Below are 21509 nucleotides of genomic sequence, written 5' to 3'. Positions count from 1 at the left end.
GAAACTCTCTCTGACAGGAGACTCTGCCAGACGTTCCCAGCAAACCCTCACAATGCGTTTGGCCCTGCCAGGTCTGTCCGGCATCCTCCCCCACCATCGCAGCCAACTCACCACCAGGTAGTGATCGGTACAAAGCTCCGCCCCTCTCTTCACCCGAGTGTCCAAAACATGAGGCCGCAAATCTGACGACACAACTACAAAGTCGATCATGGAACTGCGGCCTAGGGTGTCCTGGTGCCAAGTGCACATATGGACACCCTTATGTTTGAACATGGTGTTCGTTATGGACAATCTGTGACGGGCACAAAAGTCCAATAACAAAACACCGCTCGGGTTCAGATCCAGGCGGCCATTCTTCCCAATCACGCCTCTCCAGGTTTCACTGTCGTTGCCAATATGAGCGATTTCTTAGTATCTGCTTATATATGGATTATACTTGTATAGCGCTTTTCTACCTTCAAGGTACTATAATATTTGCTTATGTTACGTGTACATCTGACTGCAACAATGGTGACACCACAACAGCTGTTGTTATTATCCTCTCACTACACTCTTAACAATCTACTTGTTCATTATCAGTAATATCTGCTTACTTTCTGCAGTAACGTAGTTCCATCTACAATTCTTAAAGTTTACTGAGCACTTATTTCTTCTGTTGTGTCAAGCTAGCTTAGCTGCTAGCGTGCCTGCTACTTGTTTGCTCTAGGTGTATCAAATGTTTCGTGTCATCCTCCAGTGATACTTTATAATGATACTGAAAGTAGAACTGCCCTTTTGGGGGGAATTTTGCCTATCATTCACAATGCCAACGTGAGGCAAGAACACATGTTTTTTCTCGAAATGTCTCTAAATTGTAAAATATGGCTTGTACTAGACGGCTAACAATGCAACTAATGAGAGTCATCTATTCCACCTATAAAGCCCTCTAAAAATCATTCAACACTCCATTTGCATGTCACGCTCTGCATCTTAAAGGCCTACTGAAATGAGATTTTCTTACTTAAACGGGGATAGCAGGTCCATTCTATGTGTCATACTTGATCATTTCACGATATTGCCATATTTTTGCTGAAAGGATTTAGTTGAGAACATCGACGATAAAGTTTGCAACTTTTGGTCGCTGATAAAAAAGCCTTGCCTGTTCCGGAAGTAGCAGACGATATGTGCGTGACGTCACAGGTTGTGGAGCTCCTCACATCTGCACATTGTTTGCAATCATGGCCACCAGCAGCGAAAGCGATTCGGACCGAGAAAGCGACGATTACCCCATTAATTTGAGCGAGGATGAAATATTTGTGGATGAGGAAAGTGAGAGTGAAGGATTAGAGGGCAGTGGAAGCGATTCAGATAGGGAAGATGCTGTGAGAGGTGGGTGGGACCTGATATTCAGCTGGGAATTACTAAAACAGTAAATAAACACAAGACATATATATATACTCTATTATCCACAACACAACCAGGCTTATATTTAATATGCCACAAATTAATCCCGCATAACAAACACCTCCGCCCTCCCGTCCATATAACCCGCCAATACAAATCAAACACCCGCACAACACACTCAATCCCACAGCCCAAAGTACCGTTCACCTCCGCAAAGTTCATACAGCACATATATTTCCCCAAAGTTACGTACGTGACATGCACATAGCGGCACGCACGTACGGGCAAGCGATCAAATGTTTGGAAGCCGCAGCTGCGTACTCACGGTAGCGCGTATCCAACTCAAAGTCCTCCTGGTAAGAGTCTCTGTTGTCCCAGTTCTCCACAGGCCAATGGTAAAGCTTGACTGTCATATTTCGGGAATGTAAACAATAAAACACCGGCTACGTGTTTGTGTTGCTGCAGCCGGCCGCTAATACACCGCTTCCCACCTACAGCTTTCTTCTTTGCTGTCTTCATTGTTCATTAAACAAATTGCAAAAGATTCACCAACACAGATGTCCAGAATACTGTGGAATTTTGCGATGAAAACAGACAACTTAATAGCTGGCCACAATGGTGTCCCAAAATGTCCGCTACAATCCGTGACGTCACGCGCAAACGTCATCATACCGAGACGTTTTCAGCAGGATATTTCGCGGGAAATTTAAAATTGCACTTTACTAATCTAACCCGGCCGTATTGGCATGTGTTGCAATGTTAAGATTTCATCATTGATATATAAACTATTAGACTGTGTGGTCGGTAGTAGTGGGTTTCAGTAGGCCTTTGACCGAGTATTAGCAATATTGGTATTATAAGAACTCCCGGAGAAGAATTACTTTGAGTAACATAGCTCCTTGATCACTGAGGTATCGTAGCTACTGAGCTGCTGCATCGCCTCTAAATTGGTGGAAGTTTGTGCTGGATTATAAATCATGCCTCACATTTTTAAGTAGAAGGATGTGGTCATTAGGCCACATGTTGGTCAACTTTAAAATTCAATTTAAAACCAATGACATCGCAAGTTAGACACAACAAGACGCTCCTTTGCTCCCAGCATTTTGTACCTAAGAAACGAGGAATATGATTTATTTTTAATACATCCTGGGAACACAAGTCTTGTGCTGAAAGATATATACATATCACTCGGCATCCCAGTGTGAGTGGATATTGTACAGTAAGTGTCAAGTGATTGTTTGATTTTGTTTGTAGTTTGTATTTCTTGTTTAGCACTTAGAAATACACTGGATCTGTTTTGCACTCAGCTTCTAAAACTTGTAGTTTATCCTACGTATATTCAGGCTCAAAAATATAAAGTTCTGGATGATCATTTGTCCCAAAGTAGTAGTCGTTGGTTTTCATGAAGTCTTCCATGATTAATAGAAATATTCTCTCTAATTTTTCATGTGTTTGAGCAAATGCAAAAACTCCCTGAGCATTCAGTGGAGCACATGTGAGCAACATCGGACCTGCACACTGTGGCCGTATCAGCAACACACCTGTCTCAAACCTGACATCTTAACTATTTAATTGTCTTATTAGTATAATAAAATGACAGCAGTCATTTCCATCTGATTATTTTCTAATACAGGTGATTTGGCCCACTTACAGGGAAAATAACAAAACAACTTTTTATTAGCCATGTACTAGTATTGTATGTTTGAGTGGGGGTTCTGCTTTGGAAATAATGTGTACCCCTTTCAGAGATCACCTTGAGTTCCCCTTAGAACAGTCTCATGTTGCACAAAGAGATGTAAGCATGGGATTAAGTGTATATTCCTGTAACTTTCTGTCTGTAAAATCTTTTTTATAAGCATTTATGTTATCTAGTAACAGCAATTCATGATTAATATCCATAAATTAACATTCTTAATAAATGACAATAGAATACGCACACATCTGATTGGGAAGTCATAGTGTAAAGTGGATACCGCGCTATTTTGGTTTTTAATGATATAGTGACGCCTGACGGTATTTAATAAAACACTTAAGTGTGTAGTTTTTTCTGGCACTTTGATAGGGTCTGAAAATAAACTACATCTCCCAGAATCCTCTGTGCAGCCCGAGGCGCAAAAGTGGAGGTGCGTAACGCCGTAAACAGAAAGTGAAGTGTGTTCGTAGTTGATGAGAGGAATTGTTTTTTTGGACATTTCTTGAAAAATGTCATCATAATCTATCCATAACTATTTGGGTTATGTTGTTAACAAACAAACAAACAATGGGAAAAACATTACCTCTTTGGCGGAGGTATGATAGTCGAAGCACGCCACTTTTGTTTTGAGCGTTTCCAAGCCAACACAGAGCCAGCTGGTCACGGCGTAATCCACGGAGATAATCACCCAAAACAATGTCCAATTTGGGAAATATGAGGAAACTGAAACACTACTTGATAAATCCTCAATCCATCCACCCTTGTTTCCACCACTTATTGCTCTGAATGTCGCGGGGGGCTGGAGCCTGTCCGCCGAGCTGCACTCGGGCGGATGGCAGCTTACACCCTGGAAATGTCGCCTTCTCAGAAACGTCATCCAGGAAAGATATGTGAGGCCAACGAAGCCAAACATCAGTTTGTATGGGTATTTACATTTTTAAAATTGTTAGTCGAACTATTCTGAGAAACAACATATTCTGGACTGATATGTTGTCCACATTGTCCACACATGTCCACACTGCTTGTCAGAGAGCAAAAGTTGAAAGACACTAAAGTGAACATTATTGTTTCACACTGGATGTTTACATTGTCACTTTAAAGACACGCAACTGTATTTTTTCTTTTTTTAATTATTATTTGCTTCAAACAGTGGATGTTCCTGCACTATTCTTTGCACTTAAAATTCATGTTTGTAGTAAGTAATAAGTATTTTTAGAACATTTTAGCATTGTATATGTGTTCAATTACAGTATGTGTGTTTATCCTAAACATTCCTGCCACTTCATTTTACACACTATAACATTTTTAAGTCTTTTTTTTTTTTGTGGACAAATAGAACAATAATATCATACCATGATAATATCGTACCGTGAGATTTAATACCGTTACATGCCTAATAATCAATCAATCACAGTTTATTTGTATAGCCAATAATCACAAGTGCCACAAAACGCTTCACAAACCAAGACATCCCCTGATCTGAACCCACATCCGGGCAAGAAAAAACTCCAAAACTCGATAAAAAATAGAAAGACGTGTGCTTGTCTCACACAGGGAATAGAGCTCAGTTCCCTTTTAAGATTTAAGAAATGCAGTGTATTTGCTGCAATATGAGGATTATCATTAACTTCACCGTATGGAGATACACAATTAGCTGCAAGCCTGTCAGCCGGGGGACTAAAACAAACCCATACTAGCCAGAAAGGATCTGTGTTTGTAATCGGCATTAAAAGGCATTCATCAGCTATGAAGATCACATACTTTTTCAAGAAAATGGTTCCATACCGATCGTTAGCCGATTGATTGGCACATTCCTACTAAACAGTAACTTTGCAAAGAGTAAACATGTTAATTATTACTTACCCCAAAGAGGTGCTTGACAATGTGGCTTACAGGAATGCAAGGAGCATTGTGGGATCTTGCATCATTTGTAATTGGCTTAGCCATAACATGAGTGATGGAGACATCCGCTGGAGGAGGATAGCTGTATACACTGGCACGGCCCGCTTTCAGGAGCCTGATAAATAATTGATCTCAGAATTTATTAAAAATATTATAAAGCATATGCCATATTATTTAGGAGAGTCAACCAACCGTTTGAACACGGGCGAGCGGTTAGTATTTCGGACCATGAGAAGAACCCTCCAGCCCTGGAAGGCCCCGCTTATTTTCCCACTGATCACCTTCTCTCTCCACTGTCTGACAGGATAGAAGACAGACTTGGTGCCTGTGGAAACAGACAGCTCGTACGGTTCCTCCGGGAGCCAGGAACCATTCTTAACGCTGTCCAGAACATAGTTTACAGTAACGACCCACTTTCCTGGTGAGAGAGAAGCAACAGCAATGAGTAAACATGGTACAAAGCAGAGTCGTGTCAATTGCCACATTTCTTTTAATTAAGTTTTTTTCCTCATTTGGATATTGAAAAGCAAGTATTTAGTTTAAACATGTGGACATTTTCTGCTAAAAAGTGTAGCAATGCAAGGCAAGCATGGCATTTGAAGTCCATGCTGGCAAACTGTAAATTGCAAATGGTATACGAGTCGGCTTAATCTCTGACCATACTGCATTAGCTAGTATAATGAAAATATTGCTTTTAAAAATGTGATAAAAGCTGTATTGGGTCTTCAGCTTAGTGAGCATCTGTAGGAAAATAATACAGCACAAGTGTGTTTTGCTTTTACTTTGGCTTGTTTTGTGTTTAGCACAGGGTGCTAAAAAAAAGATTCACTTCCAAATTGCAATTTTTATTTATTCCTATTCTAAATCGATTCTGAATTTTCGAGAATCAGTTAAAAAATGTTTTTTTTTTATTTTGCTAGTTGATTATTTTTTTAAGAATTCATTTTTTAATCGCTAAGATTTAAACAACAATAAATTGTATTATTATTATTATTATTATTGATGCAATTGCTCTTATACATTTTTGTTGTTCCTTTTTTTTAGTACATTGTATTTAATAAGTATTGTATGTGTATGTCTTTTTAATTGCTAAGTATTCTAAAACTTGGATTGGTTTGGAGTTGCTCTATTTTGTTTTATTGGGTTAACGTTCTGTGATTTTGGTGGACAACATTTTTTAAAAGTTTTTTAAAAACGTTTTAAAGCCAACACGGCAGCCAAGAGGAGCTTTTGTATCCTGTAACCCGTTTTGAAAAGGTTTTATTATATTTCATATATCAAATAATATATCAAGAGGAATTGTGTTGAATAGTTTATTCCGAATTGAATTGTCACCCCAAGAATGGGAATCGTGAGGTGCTCAAAGATTCCCGCCTTTAGTTATCAGTGATGGGAAAGAGGGAAAGTGTGATGTGTTTGTTCTGCTCTGCTGCCGCCTGTCTGCTTCCCATTGCGCTACCTGGTTTTGGGATGAAGGGGCGGAGCCACGCTCACACACCTGCAGCCTATTTGGACTTGGATTACTTAAGCTTCCCTGCCAGTCCACTCATTGCTAGTTGATTGTTTGGTGCTTCATTCTTCACCAAAGACATTTCCTCTCGCTTGTCTACTTCCTGCGATCATCTCCCGTTTTGGCTCTACCGACACTTAACCTGTCCAGTCGGTCTGTTTCGGTATGGCTGTGCTGTTATGTCCTACACTCCTTTTAAGCGCATTGTTTTTTCCAATCCTTTTGAGGTGTGTATTCTCTTCTTTTTCCACTTATTGGGAGTGCTACTTTACTAAACCTTGTTATTACTGGAAGCTGTTAATCTCTGCTCTGAGGTGCTATTCTGGCTTAGCCGAACATAACAAAGTGTAAGGACAAGCGGTGTACCGATCCAATATTGATATCGAACATCGGTTCAATATCAGCAAAAAATAAGTATCAGATTATATTTGTTTGCATCAAAACTCTCCAAAATCAGTCTGCCTTACAAGCAGTCCTACTTTTGCAACTATCATACAAAGTTGGTATTTTCTTGTATTTTAGTGAAGTTATTTACAAAAGGTAAACATGGTAGGCTTTTGGCTAATAGGAGATAGCAGCTACCCAACAGCTAAGCAAACAAGTTTAATTGAATGATATTGATGTCTAAAATCCCACATTTGTCAATATAAACAAGTGTCAAATAATTATAGTTGCATATTACTTACACATACAGTTTCCACAGCAGAATTGCATTAGAACGTATCCAGTAACAAACATGTCCGCATCATTCAATTTACTGCATTATGAGCTTAATTTATTTAATTATTGGTATTATTAGGTGTCACCAAAAAACTAATTGCCACTCCACTTTTGTTTGTTAGGTTAGCCTTTTTCATACTTTGTTCACTGAGTAATTTCACTTGCTCAAGCCTTTCCTGACATTCCACACTACAAAATAAAAGTGTGTACTATGATTTGTGATGTTGTATCGGATCAATATCGGTATTGGCCAACATCCAATATAGTTATCATATAGGCCTAAGTGACAATGGAACTTACAGCAACATTGGAAATTGTTTGGCATTTCAGTCCAATATTAGTTATACAATTTAATTCAACTCATTGATGACACACATGGAAACAGGCAACCACATTTCCCTACACTTCTTCAAAAGGTGAGTACAGTTGCTTTATTTTAGGTGAATTGCATATTAGTATATGGCAAGTCTTGAATTATAGTGAAGGATGTTCTCATTTTAACTTAAAATATTGTGTGTACAGATAATACAGGTTTTGTAATGGTAAAACTTTTTTTTTTCAAATGGCCTCTTTAATTTTACCCGCAAAAAGCCATGAGTTTAACAAAGCATCGCCGCAGAGTGCTTTAAAAATAATCTAAAATATGAAGTTGTCTCTAATTGCTACATGTTTGTTACCATCTTGCAGACAATGTGAGTAAATCACATCAATAACCCTTGAAAGTTCTGAGAAATAGTGGCACAGCCTTCACATATGACACAATCCAAACAACATTCCCTAGTCATGGTGCAAAAGAAAACAAATGCAACTAACTTAAAGGTCAACACAAATGGTCACACATAACACAACCTGCTCACTGAACATTGTGGATATTATGAAAAATGTCCAAACACCATACACAACTAAAAATGACACCCATTTAAATCCATTAGAGTGTATGATGGGACAATTTAAATCACTCTCTCCACACTTATCCATTGTTGGCGCATTTTAGCTGCTTGATAACAAAACTTTTAAGAAGGTCGTCAAGGAAGTAAACAAGGTAGGAGTCAAACTTTCACATACTTTTATTATCTAAATATATATCGATTATATTAATTGTATATCCATCATATTAATATATGTACACACACTCATATATATATATATATATATATATATATATATATATATATATATATATATATATATATATATATAATGTGTTACTTTGCATGCTTTCGGCCAACGGCCAATTCTTTGTAGCCCAATGTGGCCGTCAAGTCAAAAAGTTTGGACACCCCTGATCTAGTGGTAAGCAAAAAAATCCCTTGATTAAAGTACAGTCTTTTATTTTCCTTTATTGAAACAGTGTTACTGTTCAAACTGTGTGTAATATAACAGTGACCTACAATGTGAAATATACTTCGTAGTTAAAACCTCTGACTTGTTTTTAATGAATACGTAAGCCTACTACGCTACTGTATTTCAATGACGGTCATTATGGTGGTACTTGCATGGAGAGTCAAAAGTTCTCTGAGGTGGTACTTGGGGCGGGGGGAGTTTGACAACCACACATGCAGACCACAAGGAAGTATTTTAAATTTAGAAAATCATAATATGATATGCACCTTTTAATGTTAATAATATGACTCATTATGACCAACCTGCAGCACAAGATGCCAAAAACTTCTCACTGGATAAAACTTGAGGGACTACGAGATGTGTGCAAGCGCTCTGGAAGACCTGAAAAATAACGCAGCATGAATTGAAGCCAGACATACATCTTTTAGCATGGATATATAATACGTCTTACTTACTGAGCCCCCAATGTACTTTCCACCCAACTGATGGATGCCCTGGATCAAAAACTTCTTCTCATCCCGAATTTTGATCCCAGAGATTTGAAAGATATGAGAGCAGCTTTCCATACTTCCAGCTGTAAGAAAATGAAGAAAACGGAACCGAGTTCTGTGAACAAAGTGTTGCAGTAACAAACTTCACAGTAATTACAGCAAGCAATGCTGCAGCACAGGTCTGACCACAGTCATTGCCATTCCATTTGACCTAGCACACCTTTAAGAAGTATATTAAAAGGTATTTTTATGCATATCAAAACATTAAATTGTCTCACCTAAACTACTAAATAGTGACTATTCATTTCCAGTTCTGTTTTATCAATAACCGCACCGCTCTATGGATGGCGCGCCAAATATTTTCACAATGCAACAATCCGGTATTACGGTAACAAAACAAACGTACGTGTCTCTTCTAGTTGTACCTCCAGCCTTACCACCAGAAACACGCGGCATCTAGTTCATCAAAAACATTTACAACGGGCAGCTGAGATAGGCTCCAGCACCCCCCGCGACCCCCAAAGAAGGACAAGCGTTAAAAAATGGATATCAACGTTTTCATAATATTCGCGCATTTGCTTTATTTCCTGGCTGAGTGTCACGTCACCTGACAGTCATTGCACAGGCTATAATCTGTTTCGTATGGGGGTGAACTCTCCTAAAAGTAATATTTAACTACATTCAATACTCCATAGTTCGAGGGTTTGTCAATTTATTTCAGTATTATAAAGTATTTGAAAGGCTAAAATGCCTTTTAAACAGGAAAAAACGTTTAACTGCTCATTTATATTCCGTTTAAATTGGTTGTTCACCTTTTACGCGACAAATTGAGCGGGTCCACAGAGCGGAAGTTATCAGGAAACTACTTCCGGGTTGTTGTCACGGACGCTTGTTGTCACCGGAAATGAGAAAATAACTGAATGCTATGCAACGCTGCTTGAGAAACCGAGATCCATTGTTTTTGCTGCACAAACTTGCAAACTATTATCTACCGACGAAACCAGTAATGCACCGGGTTTTTTTTCTAACCTCGTCCTCGAAGCCGGAGTTTTGACTGCAACGTTACAACACACTCACTTAACTGTATTAACGTTACACGTGATCATGTAAATATGGCGAGTTTACTGTCATTTGCACACATTCACGTCCGGACTGTGCATTTGTTGCACTGAATTGACTGCAGATGACTCTCTGTGTGTGTTGCCATCCTGCAGCGGATGCATACTGCATCAAGAGGAGATCATAAACATTTATTGACAGGTAAGAACTAAAATGTTTTATTTACCTAATTATAAACGCTTTTATGCCATTGTTGTTAACATGCAGTTTAATTAAACACATGTGCATGCCATTGTTAACATGCAGGAGCCGCCAGACACGGTTTCTCTCATCCTAACACACAAATGTAATACAATAGAATATTTTTGAACATTTCTGAGTCAAAAATTGTATTGTCAGTCATATTAATCATCAGCCACTAATTGTATATCACTTTATTTGTACATTTTGCCTACTTTCATTTGTGTAACTTAAATCAAAACCTGCTAGCCAAGAATGTACAACAATTCTTCTCAACAAAAGAGGAGAAATATAACCTTATATGAAAATCTAATTTAAAACATTTGTATGCTCGCACAACACTTAAAACCTTTAGCATATCTGTATGTGGAATTGGCCCTGTGATGAGGTGGCGACTTGTCCAGGGTGTAACACCTGCCTACCGCCCGAATGAAGCTGAGATAGCACCCCCCCCGCGACCCCGAACGGGACAAGCGGTAGAAAATGGATGGGTGGATGGATGGAATTAGATTATGGAATAGATTAACCAAATAAATCAAACTAATCACCAATATGATTCAATTTAAGAGACTGTTCAAACTACAAGTGTTCACAAAATACACAGAACAAGAATTATGATGAACATCTTGAACCCTTTTTTTGGTTTTCTTTTTTTTTATTGAGACAAAGATTATTTATTTGTTTAATATTTGTTTGCTTACTATGGTATGTTATGTATTTGTTCACTGTTCTATTACAGAGAACAAGGAAATGGGATACAATTGCTATGGTATGAAAAGGGGTAGGATTAAATAAACTCTGCTTCTTCTTACTCCTTTTCGGACATGCTGTAAACAACTGGAATTGTGTGATTCATTACATTGTATCGTATGCATGTTCCAAATAAACTGAAACTGAACTGAAACAAAGTCACATCTTAATGACATTATACTGTAATTTGGCCATAGTTTCCAATGTCATTGGTTTTAATAATTATTTGGTGCAATTATTAATCAAAAGCCACATGAGTCACCGTGTTATGTTAGGATATTTTTTGGAAAAAAACACAATTACTTGTATTACTTCTCATGTAACAGTTTTTATATTCATTTTGCACACACAAAAAACTATATACACTAGTTTATAGGTTATAATGGTATATAGTGTATGCCACAGATGTTTGCAGAAATATATTGGTATGTTAGCATTTGCCGTTTTAAATTTTCTTGACACTAGTGCACAATTGTTGTAGCATGTATTACTGTACACCTCACACAATGTTTTTGCAATGGGTCCATTGCTTTAAATTAGTGGTTCTGAAACTCTTTTCACCAAGTATCACCTCAGAAAACACTACCATAACATTAAAATACAGTAGCGTAGTAGGCCCAAATATTTACTAAAAACAAGGCAGAGGTTTTATTTAACAAATATATTGAATATTTTTGGCCACTGCAACATTACACACAGTTTGAACAGTAACACTGTATTTAAATATAGAAAAATAAAACACTGCACTTTAATCAAGTAATTCTTTGGCATACTCTCATATGGCGCCCATAATTTGTGAATCACTGCTCTGAAAGGTATAATCCAGTTGAATATTGATGATTTTAATGCCTATTGTTGGCAGTAAAGAGTGTTGTGCTATATCGACGATATACGATTATAAATTATATAAATCTGCCCGCTATATCGTCATAATGCAAGTTGACGACACATTCTAAATGGCAATTTGACAACGACAAAAGAACACATCCCTCAACACACTGTAATGTATTAGCTAGCGGCTAACGTGCCTCCACAGTGCAAAGGTGTTTTCTAAATTAGCAACCCTAGCCTCTATAGCCGCAAATAAAGTAATTTTCTTACAAGTATCTTTATCACTTTATCACTTTCAGCTAAACATGTTCCACTACATATTGTATGAGGCTAGGTTAGCCATGCTAACCGCTAAATTGGACACCTCTTGAATATCGACAGTAATGATACTAAGTATAGTATTTGTATATGGTCGATACTACAGTGATTTCACCAATATTTGTAACTAGTCCAAACTCAATTGCCGTTTTTGTTATTGTTTTAAAAACTCAGCAAATAGGTTTCTGGACAAAAAATGAATTTAGAGGGTCAAAACCAAATTATTTAAAGGAAAGTCAATAGTAGGAAATCATTTAAATAGTTCATTAATATCGTTACACCCCTATGCTGTGATTTTGCCTGATTATAATTGTGCTAAAATATTAATCATTCAATCATAATGAGCATTTTACCTATTAGTATCAGCATTGGTATGGCCAATACTTCCCTGATACCCAAATTTGTAGTTTTGCTCCAAACTAACAAAGTATTGAAACAACAGAAGAATAAGTGCTTTTTACGTGTTAACGGAAGTGTAGATAGATTCATGTCACAATATGAAGTTACCAGACATCAACAATAAATAAGCAAGTAGAATTTTAATGGATTGGAGAAAATAAAACAAATGACACAATATCTTACTGCATACATCAGCAGCTAACTTATTACAAAAGAAAGCTGCAATATACACTATATTGCCAAAAGTATTTGGCCACCCATCCAAATGATCAGAATCAGGTGTCCTAATCACTTGGCCTGGCCACAGGTGTATACAATCAAGCACTTAGGCATGGAGACTGTTTCTACAAACATTTGTGAAAGAATGGGCCGCTCTCGGGAGCTCAGTGATTTCCAGCGTGGAACTGTCATAGGATGCCACCTGTGCCACAAATCCAGTCGTGAAATTTCCTCGCTCCTAAATATTCCAAAGTTAACTGTCGGCTTTATTATAAGAAAATGGAAGAGTTTGGAAACAACAGCAACTCAGCCACGAAGTGGTAGGCCACGTAAACTGACAAAGAGGGGTCAGCAGATGGTGAAGCGCATATTGCAAAGAGGTCGCCCACTTTCTGCACAGTCAGTTGCTACAGAGCTCCAATTTTCGTGATATCTTCCAATTAGCCCACGTACAGTACGCAGAGAGCTTCATGGAATGGGTTTCCATGGCCGAGCAGCTGCATCTAAGCCATACATCACCAAGTCAAATGCAAAGCGTCGGTTGCAGTGGTGTAAAGCACGTCGCCACTGGACTCTAGAGCAGTGGATACGTGTTCTCTGGAGTGATGAATCACGCTTTTCCATCTGGCAATCTGATAGACGAGTGTGGGTTTGGAGGTTGGCAGGAGAACGCTACATTTCGGACTGGATTGTGTCGAGTGTGAAATTTGGTGGAGGAGGAATTATGGTGTGGGGTTGTTTTTGAGGAGTTAGGCTTGGCCCCTTATTTCCAGTGAAAGGAACTTTGAATGCTCCAGGATACCAACACATTTTGGACAATTCCATGCTCCCAATCTTGTGGGAACAGTTTGGAGCGGGCCCCTTCCTCTTCCAACATGACTGTGCACAAAATAAGGTCCATAAAGACATTGATGACAGAGTCTGGTGTGGATGAACTTGACTGGCCTGCACAGAGTCCTGACCTGAACCCGATAGAACACATTTTGGATGAATTAGAATGGAGACTGAGAGCCAGGCCTTCTCGACCAACATCAGTGTGTGACCTCACCGATGCGCTTTTAGAGGAATGGTGGAACATTCCTATAAACACACTCCGCAACCTTGTGGACAGCCTTCCCAGATTAGTTGAAGCTGTAATAGCTGCAAAAGGTGGACCGACATCATATTGAACCCTATGGGTTAGGAATGGGATGGCAATTCAAGTTCATATGTGAGTCAAGGCAATATAGTGTATATCGTAGGGCTGGACGATATATCGATATATTCGATATATTCGATATATCGCGGGTTTGTCTCTGTGCGATACAGAAAATGACTATATCGTGATATTCGAGTATATGTTCTCACACAGTTGCTTTTAGCTGCGGGCATTACTCTGCAGGCGTTTCTCACTCTTTCTTGTCTCTCCTTCTCAGAGAGACAAAACAAGCGCACCTTCTTACATACGTCAGGTGTGCAACGTCACATGCCCTCCCCGAGCAGAGAGGTAGCTACATGGGTAACATTAGCTGTGATGCTAACAGTGCGGTGCGAGTGGTAATACGGGAGAAAGAAGGTGCGAATCTGGTAACAAATGGAGGAAGAATTAATTCCCAAGAAAAACAGCACGAGGTGCATCGTCTGGCGGTGGTTTGGCTTCAAGCGGGAATATGTTGAACAATTAAGCGGCAAAAGCGTTGCTACAAAAAGTAGTAGCACTGCTAATTTGTAGCATCATTTGAAAAGTCACCCGCTAGAGAATGAAGAGTGCTTGAAACTGCATGTCAACATCTCCGTTCGGTGCCACACCCACAAAATGCCGAAGCAACCATTTCCAGATCAACATCGTATGAAAAAAAATCAACAACAGAAGGAGATAACGTCCGCAGGAACCTACCACAGAAGGAATGACATATACTATTTGATTTCCTATTATGCAGCTCATTTTTATTTGACAGTTTTTGAAATATCTTGTGTGACATCATGCACAAAAGTGCACTTTACTTGTTTTTAACTATTGTAGTGGTGTTCTGTTCAAAAAGTGTACTTTAATTTAGTGTTGTTTTGATATGTCATCTTAGTGACATGCACAAAAGTGCACTAATAGCTTGTTTTAAAATGTCTCTGGCAATCTTGCACTTTCTGTTTTGGAAATGACATGAATGTTTGTGCCACTGCTTAATAACTGTTTAATAAATACAGTTTTGATCAATTGACTTAGTTGTGATTTCCCTCTCGGCATGAAAGTTTAAAATGAGCATATATTAATGTAGTATGAACAAGAATGTTTTAATGTAGACACATAGAATCATTATACTGCTGTGATTATATGCATCAAGTGTTCATTCAAGGCTAAGGCAAAATATCGCGATATATATCGTGTATTGTGACATGGTCCAAAAATACGGAGATATTAATAAAAGGCCATATCACCCAGCCCTAGTATATCGCATTATACAAACCCCGTTTCCATATGATTTGGGAAATTGTGTTAGATGTAAATATAAACTGAATACAATGATTTGCAAATCCTTTTCAACCCATATTCAATTGAATGCACTACAAAGACAAGATATTTGATGTTCAAACTCATAAACTTTATTTATTTTTTGCAAATAATAATTAACTTAGAATTTCATGGCTGCAACACGTGCCAAAGTAGTTGGGAAAGTGCATGTTCACCACTGTGTTACATGACCTTTCCTTTTAACAACACTCAGTAAACGTTTAGGAACTGAGGAGACACATTTTTTAAGCTTCTCAGGTGGAATTCTTTCCCATTCTTGCTTGATGTACAGCTTAAGTTGTTCAACAGTCCGGGGGTCTCCGTTGTGGTATTTTAGGCTTCATAATGCGCCACACATTTTCAATGGGAGACAGGTCTGGACTACAGGCAGGCCATTCTAGTACCCGCACTCTTTTACTATGAAGCCACATTGATGTAACACGTGGCTTGGCATTGTCTTGCTGAAATAAGCAGGGGCGTCCATGGTAACGTTGCTTGGATGGCAACGTATGTTGCTCCAAAACCTGTATGTACCTTTCAGCATTAATGGCGCCTTCACAGATGTGTAAGTTACCCATGTCTTGGGCACTAATACACCCCCATACCATCACAGATGCTGGCTTTTCAACTTTGCGCCTATAGCAATCCGGGTGTTTTTTTTCCCTCTTTGGTCCGGAGGACACAACGTCCACAGTTTCCAAAAACAATTTGAAATGTGGACTCGTCAGACCACAGAACACTTTTCCACTTTGTATCAGTCCATCTTAGATGAGCTCAGGCCCAGCGAAGCCGACGGCGTTTCTGGGTGTTGTTGATAAACAGTTTTCGCCTTGCATAGGAGAGTTTTAACTTGCACTTACGAATGTAGCGACCAACTGTAGTTACTGACAGTGGGTTTCTGAAGTGTTCCTGAGCCCATGTGGTGATATCCTTTTACACACTGATGTCGCTTGTTGATGCAGTACAGCCTGAGGGATCCAAGGTCACGGGCTTAGCTGCTTACGTGCAGTGATTTCTCCAGATTCTCTGAACCCTTTGATGATATTACGGACCGTAGATGGTGAAATCCCTAAATTCCTTGCAATAGCTGGTTGAGAAAGGTTTTTCTTAAACTGTTCAACAATTTGCTCACGCATTTGTTGACAAAGAGGTGACCCTCGCCCCATTCTTGTTTGTGAATGACTGAGCATTTCATGGAATCTACTTTTATACCCAACCATGGCACCCACCTGTTCCCAATTTGCCTGTTCACCTGTGGGATGTTCCAAATAAGTGTTTGATGAGCATTCTTCAACTTTATCAGTATTTATTGCCACCTTTCCCAACTTCTTTGTCACGTGTTGCTGGCATCAAATTCTAAAGTTAATGATTATTTGCAAAAACATTTTTTTTATCAGTTTAAACATCAAATATGTTGTTTTTGTAGTACATTCAACTGAATATGGGTTGAAAATGATTTGCAAATCATTGTATTCCGTTTATATTTACATCAAACACAACTTACCAACTCATATGGAAACGGGGTTTGTAGATTTTGGCCATATCGCCCATCTCTCTGTGTCAATGGATAATATTTCCCTGGTGTGTAGAGAAAAGTGACCAATACTTTAGTGCAAAGTTCTAATGATGAAATATTTTCTCAGTAGATGCTCTTCCCAGGTGAAACAGTGAATATGAAACCATTCACCCCCCACTGGCAAACATGCATGACATAGTTGTAAGTAGTATTATGATGCTCAACTATCCACCTGTTTAATAAAGTGTTGCCTTTGCAAGACCATTAGATGCACCTTTTAAAAATAATGTTGGCTTTCGCTCAATATGCTCTAAGTGGCTTTAAAGTGGTGGCCTGGGGGATGTGCTGCTAAATATTTCAGTACGGACTTGTCCCTGCAAATGGTGTGTTAGTCTGTAGCAGACAGGCAGCGGCAAGAGAGATGGGATGATGATGATGGTCTGTGTGTGTGTGTGTGTGTGTGTGTGTGTGTGTGTGTGTGTGTGTGTGTGTGTGTTTTCTTTGCTCTAATAGCTGTTGGGTTGATGTACCAGGCAGACAAGTGTCTGCTCCAGCTGTCCCAGTAGCAGCACTGGGGAGACACACTGGGGCACCTCCAACATCTGCTTTGTAAAAGAGCTAATGACACAAAGATGAAGGTTGGATGTTTGCATGTTTTGTACTAATGAGACCCTGTGTGCTGTCCTCACACTGTCAGGACACTTCATTAGGTACACTTGCATAACTTAACATCCATAAAGTGCTCTGTCGGAAATTCCGCTTTAATTTTAAACAACTACACCTTATGATGGAGAATTGGGTCGGTGGTAAATACGCCTAATATTAATTAAATATTTTCATAGTTAAAACAGTTTAGAACCATCTACCTACTCAGTGGCCTAGTGGTTAGAGTGTCCGCCCTGAGATCGGTAGGTTGCAGTGGCGTGCAGTCACTAGAGGCAGGGGAGGCACGGCCTCACCTGCCATCATGGAAAGAAAAAAAAAAGTAAAAAGAAAAAAAAAATAATTAAATTGTTATATGTATCCAGTGATTATACTAAAGTTATTTTCCATTTAACTTCACCAGTTATAGATTATTTTTATTTTTATTTTCACATTTGCCGTTCAAATACTGAGAAGAGACGGTGCGGTGATCAGCAGCCAGTTGAGGCACGTCACTGCGTTGTGCCTCAACATGGATTGTGCGCAATGACTCGGCTAACTGCTGGCCTGCTGTGCAGTGAGACCGTATTGCTATATGAATTATATTATACATTTCCATAGTTTAGTTAGCTGAGGTATATAATGTACAGTGTATTTTGTCAACAACTGTATGTGTGTAACGTATTTCTTGTGCTGAGCGATCATAAATCTGCTGCGAAGACGCACTGTGAGAGGCTCGTCTCATAACCCCGCCTCCTGGTGCCAAGCACCTCCGCCGCAGAATGCACCGCCCGACGGGAGCGCCACACCAACCAAAGCCCACACCCAAACCCTCCACGTGCAAGACCGAATCCACCCAAAAAAAGTCACTTAACAAGAAGCCAAAAAGTGCAAAAACAACAATGCTCGCGAGTCGCGCTGGAGGAGCCGCGAACGACCGCAGGGACACAACATTAGGTACACCTGCAGACTGCAGCTCGGATTTAATATTTCATTCATTCACAACTCTTCCAACACGAACACCACTGTTCCCGCACTTATAAGTAAAGGTAAGACCATAATAACATTTTTTTTATTAAATGTGCTTTTTTGTGTGCTACAGTTTGGTAAGTGTAAAGTTAAAGTTAGGTTTAAGTACCAATGATTGTCACACACACACTAGGTGTGGTGAAATTTGTCCTCTGCATTTGACCCATCCCCTTGTTCACCCCCTGGGAGGTGAGGGGAGCAGTGGGCAGGAGCGGCGCCGTGCCTGGGAATCATTTTTGGTGATTTAACCCCCAATTCCAACCCTTGATGCTGAGTGCCAAGCAGGGAAGAATGCTGGTATGAGCTTTTAAACATAGCCCGTTAACTGCTGCCAATCAAGTGGTGAATACGATACTCTTTAGGGTTCATAAGTTTGTAAATCTGACTGTGATGAAGTCAGTGCCTCACCTGACATGAACCTCAACCTGGTAGGTTGTGAGTTCAAACCCCGGCCAAGTCATACCAAAGACTATAAAAATGGGACCCATTACCTCCCTGCTTGGCACTCAGCATCAAGGGTTGGAATTGGGGGTTAAATCACCAAAAATTATTCCTGGGCGCAGCACCCCTGCTGCCCACTGCCCCCCTCACCTCCCAGGGGGTGATCAAGGGGATGGGTCAAATGCAGAGGACACATTCCACCACACCTAGTGTGTGTGTGACAATCATTGGTACTTTAACTTTAACTTAACTTAACTAAATATGTTTTCTAACATAAGAAAAGCTCTCTATACATGAAATAACACCCACCTTTACACATTCACCCAATATAGTTGCCTTGAGTTTGTTCTATTGTAGATAGTAATTTACTTGCCGGAAGTATAGGTGTTATACTACAACACATATTTGTCATGTACCCTCCTTTTTGCACAATATAAAAGCCGTTTCTTTAAAACAAAGTTAAACCACACGTTTTGAACTTTTCTGAAGATTATTTATTGTTGTTAGTCTTTAGACCTGTTGCTTCTTCTTCGTTGGTTGGTGGCAGCTGTTTTTTGTTTTATTATCAACCCATCCATTTTCTACCGCTTGTCCGTTTCAGGGTCGCAGGGGGTGTTGTTATTCTTCTTCTTCTTATTCTTATTATTATTATTAATATTACACAAGTACACAAAAAGCAATACAGTATAAAATGCATACAATTCCATCCATCCGTCCATTTTCTACCGTTTCTCCGTTTTTGTGGTCGGGGGGTGTTATTATTATTATTATTATTAATAATAATAATATGACACAAGTACACCAAAAGTTATGGATTAGAAAAAAATAAGACAGAAAAATCCAAGCAAAAAAAAACCAACAAATCAAATTACAATTAGTGAGTATAACAACGCATGTGTTATTGGTATTTAGGTATCTGTTAGGTATTTTTGTATAGGTTGCATATTTTAATTGCCTTTTGGTTTGTTATGTGTTGCCTTGTATGGAAGTATTGTCTCAGTTTGTTAGTGTAATAATGTGAGTTTGGTTTATTTGTGACCATTTGGTTGTATGTACTGCATGTGGTATTTTGATGGCGGATACACCCCGAAAGGAACAAGCGGTAGAAAATGGATGGATGGATGGATACATCTTCTTCCTTGGTGACAACCTTTTCTTCTTTGTTGGTGGAGTCTTTTTTGTCAATGTTAGTGACGGCTATTTATTTCATGTTGGGGATGGTTATTTATTCTATGTTGGTGACGGCTATTTCTTCTTCCTTGGTGCTCGTTGTCTGCCGGCTATTTCTTCCAGTCTGGCATCAGAGCTTGCGAACAAAATTAATAAAAATTAGAACGTTTCCGGCAAAATCATAATGTTGGTCCTGGTTGCAATCGATTACCCGGTCAGCAGGCACTCACTCGTGCAGTTCCAACATATTTGGACTTCTGACCTCACAAATGTGTCCCAATACTTTTGCCCACAGAGTGGAAAAAAACAAATGAACATGTGCGCATGTGGACCCTGTCACACACACACACACACACACACACACACACACACACACACACACACACACACACACACACACACACACACACACACACACACACACACACACAGTTGATATTCAGCAGGGGTGCCCACACTTTTTCTGCAGACAAGCTACTTTTCAATTGACCAAGTCGAGGGGATCTACCTCATTTATATAAATAATTTATATACATTTATTTATGAAAGAGACATTTTTTGTCAACAATTTAAAGGTGTTTAAAGGTGTTTAGGACTCTATATGTTTAACACATATATAGTCCTTTTTTTCATACAGACAAGAATATAAGTTGGTGTATTACCTGATTCTGATGACTTGCATTGATTGGAATCAGACAGTAGTGATGATAACGTCCACATTTTCAAATGGAGGAAAAAAAAAGTCCTCCTTTCTGTCCAATACCACATGAAAGTGGTTGCTTTTTGGCATCTTATTTGTCCAGCTTCCATACTCCTTTTTATACACTTTACAGAAATACATTGGCGGCAAACTCCGTAGCTTGCTGGCTTGTGTGCGCTAACTTTCTGAGACTCATATTTTGTTAGCGCAAGCAGGATGAAGCAGAGCTTTTATTGTGAAGACAGGAACTGTGCAATCAGTCTTCCGAGTTTTGACGGGAGGTACGGCGCGAGAGTCTGTTGAAATAAAAAGTGTTTATCGCCTTCCTGTCGGTCGTTTTTTCTTAATAATGATCTGACCCTCGAGTGCCGTGAATGTCAGTTAAGTGACGAAAGTGACGTCTTGGTGAAGATTGTTGATCGCTAATTTTTAGGTCTGTTTTTTTAATCCGCCATCAACCCGGTTGCTCGCGGGTCGACGTAATGGGCACCCTTGCTATACAGTAATGGGCACACCTGACACTTTGTCTGTTCTTCCGTTATTCAATGTTAGTTACAATCTAATAGGTCTACACCCTTCATAGAGCACAACTCATAAGCTATACTTACAGCAATAGCTGCCTGTCTTCCTTCAAAATCTTCGTCAGTCCTTCTGCCACATGAGGCGA

General features: G+C 39.2%; 2 protein-coding genes across 7 annotated transcripts in view; one reads left to right on the top strand and one right to left on the bottom strand.

Moving 5' to 3' along the window:
• Nucleotides 1-9647, bottom strand: part of slf1 (SMC5-SMC6 complex localization factor 1) — a 92681-nt gene extending 83034 nt beyond the window's left edge. For 2 of the 4 annotated variants that reach the window (XM_062050989.1, XM_062050992.1), the window contains exons 1-5: nucleotides 9481-9647; nucleotides 9008-9126; nucleotides 8855-8933; nucleotides 5171-5396; nucleotides 4940-5093 (exon numbers count right to left, since the gene is read on the bottom strand). In XM_062050989.1, the coding sequence (XP_061906973.1) occupies nucleotides 4940-5093; nucleotides 5171-5396; nucleotides 8855-8933; nucleotides 9008-9126; nucleotides 9481-9499 (597 nt within the window). In that variant the 5' untranslated portion in view covers nucleotides 9500-9647. The other 2 variants (XM_062050990.1, XM_062050991.1) reach the window with 2 other exon arrangements.
• Nucleotides 6541-21509, top strand: part of kiaa0825 (KIAA0825 ortholog) — a 478810-nt gene continuing 463841 nt past the window's right edge. For 2 of the 3 annotated variants that reach the window (XM_062050982.1, XM_062050980.1), the window contains exon 1: nucleotides 9955-10303. In XM_062050982.1, coding sequence (XP_061906966.1) covers nucleotides 10261-10303 — 43 coding nt within the window. In that variant the 5' untranslated portion in view covers nucleotides 9955-10260. Of the gene's footprint in view, nucleotides 6652-9954; nucleotides 10304-21509 lie in introns of those variants that run through there. The other variant, XM_062050981.1, reaches the window with a different exon arrangement.

Source organism: Entelurus aequoreus, linkage group LG06, assembly GCF_033978785.1.
Source record: "Entelurus aequoreus isolate RoL-2023_Sb linkage group LG06, RoL_Eaeq_v1.1, whole genome shotgun sequence".
Classification (NCBI taxonomy): domain Eukaryota; kingdom Metazoa; phylum Chordata; class Actinopteri; order Syngnathiformes; family Syngnathidae; genus Entelurus; species Entelurus aequoreus.
This window is presented reverse-complemented; position numbering and strand designations above follow the sequence as displayed.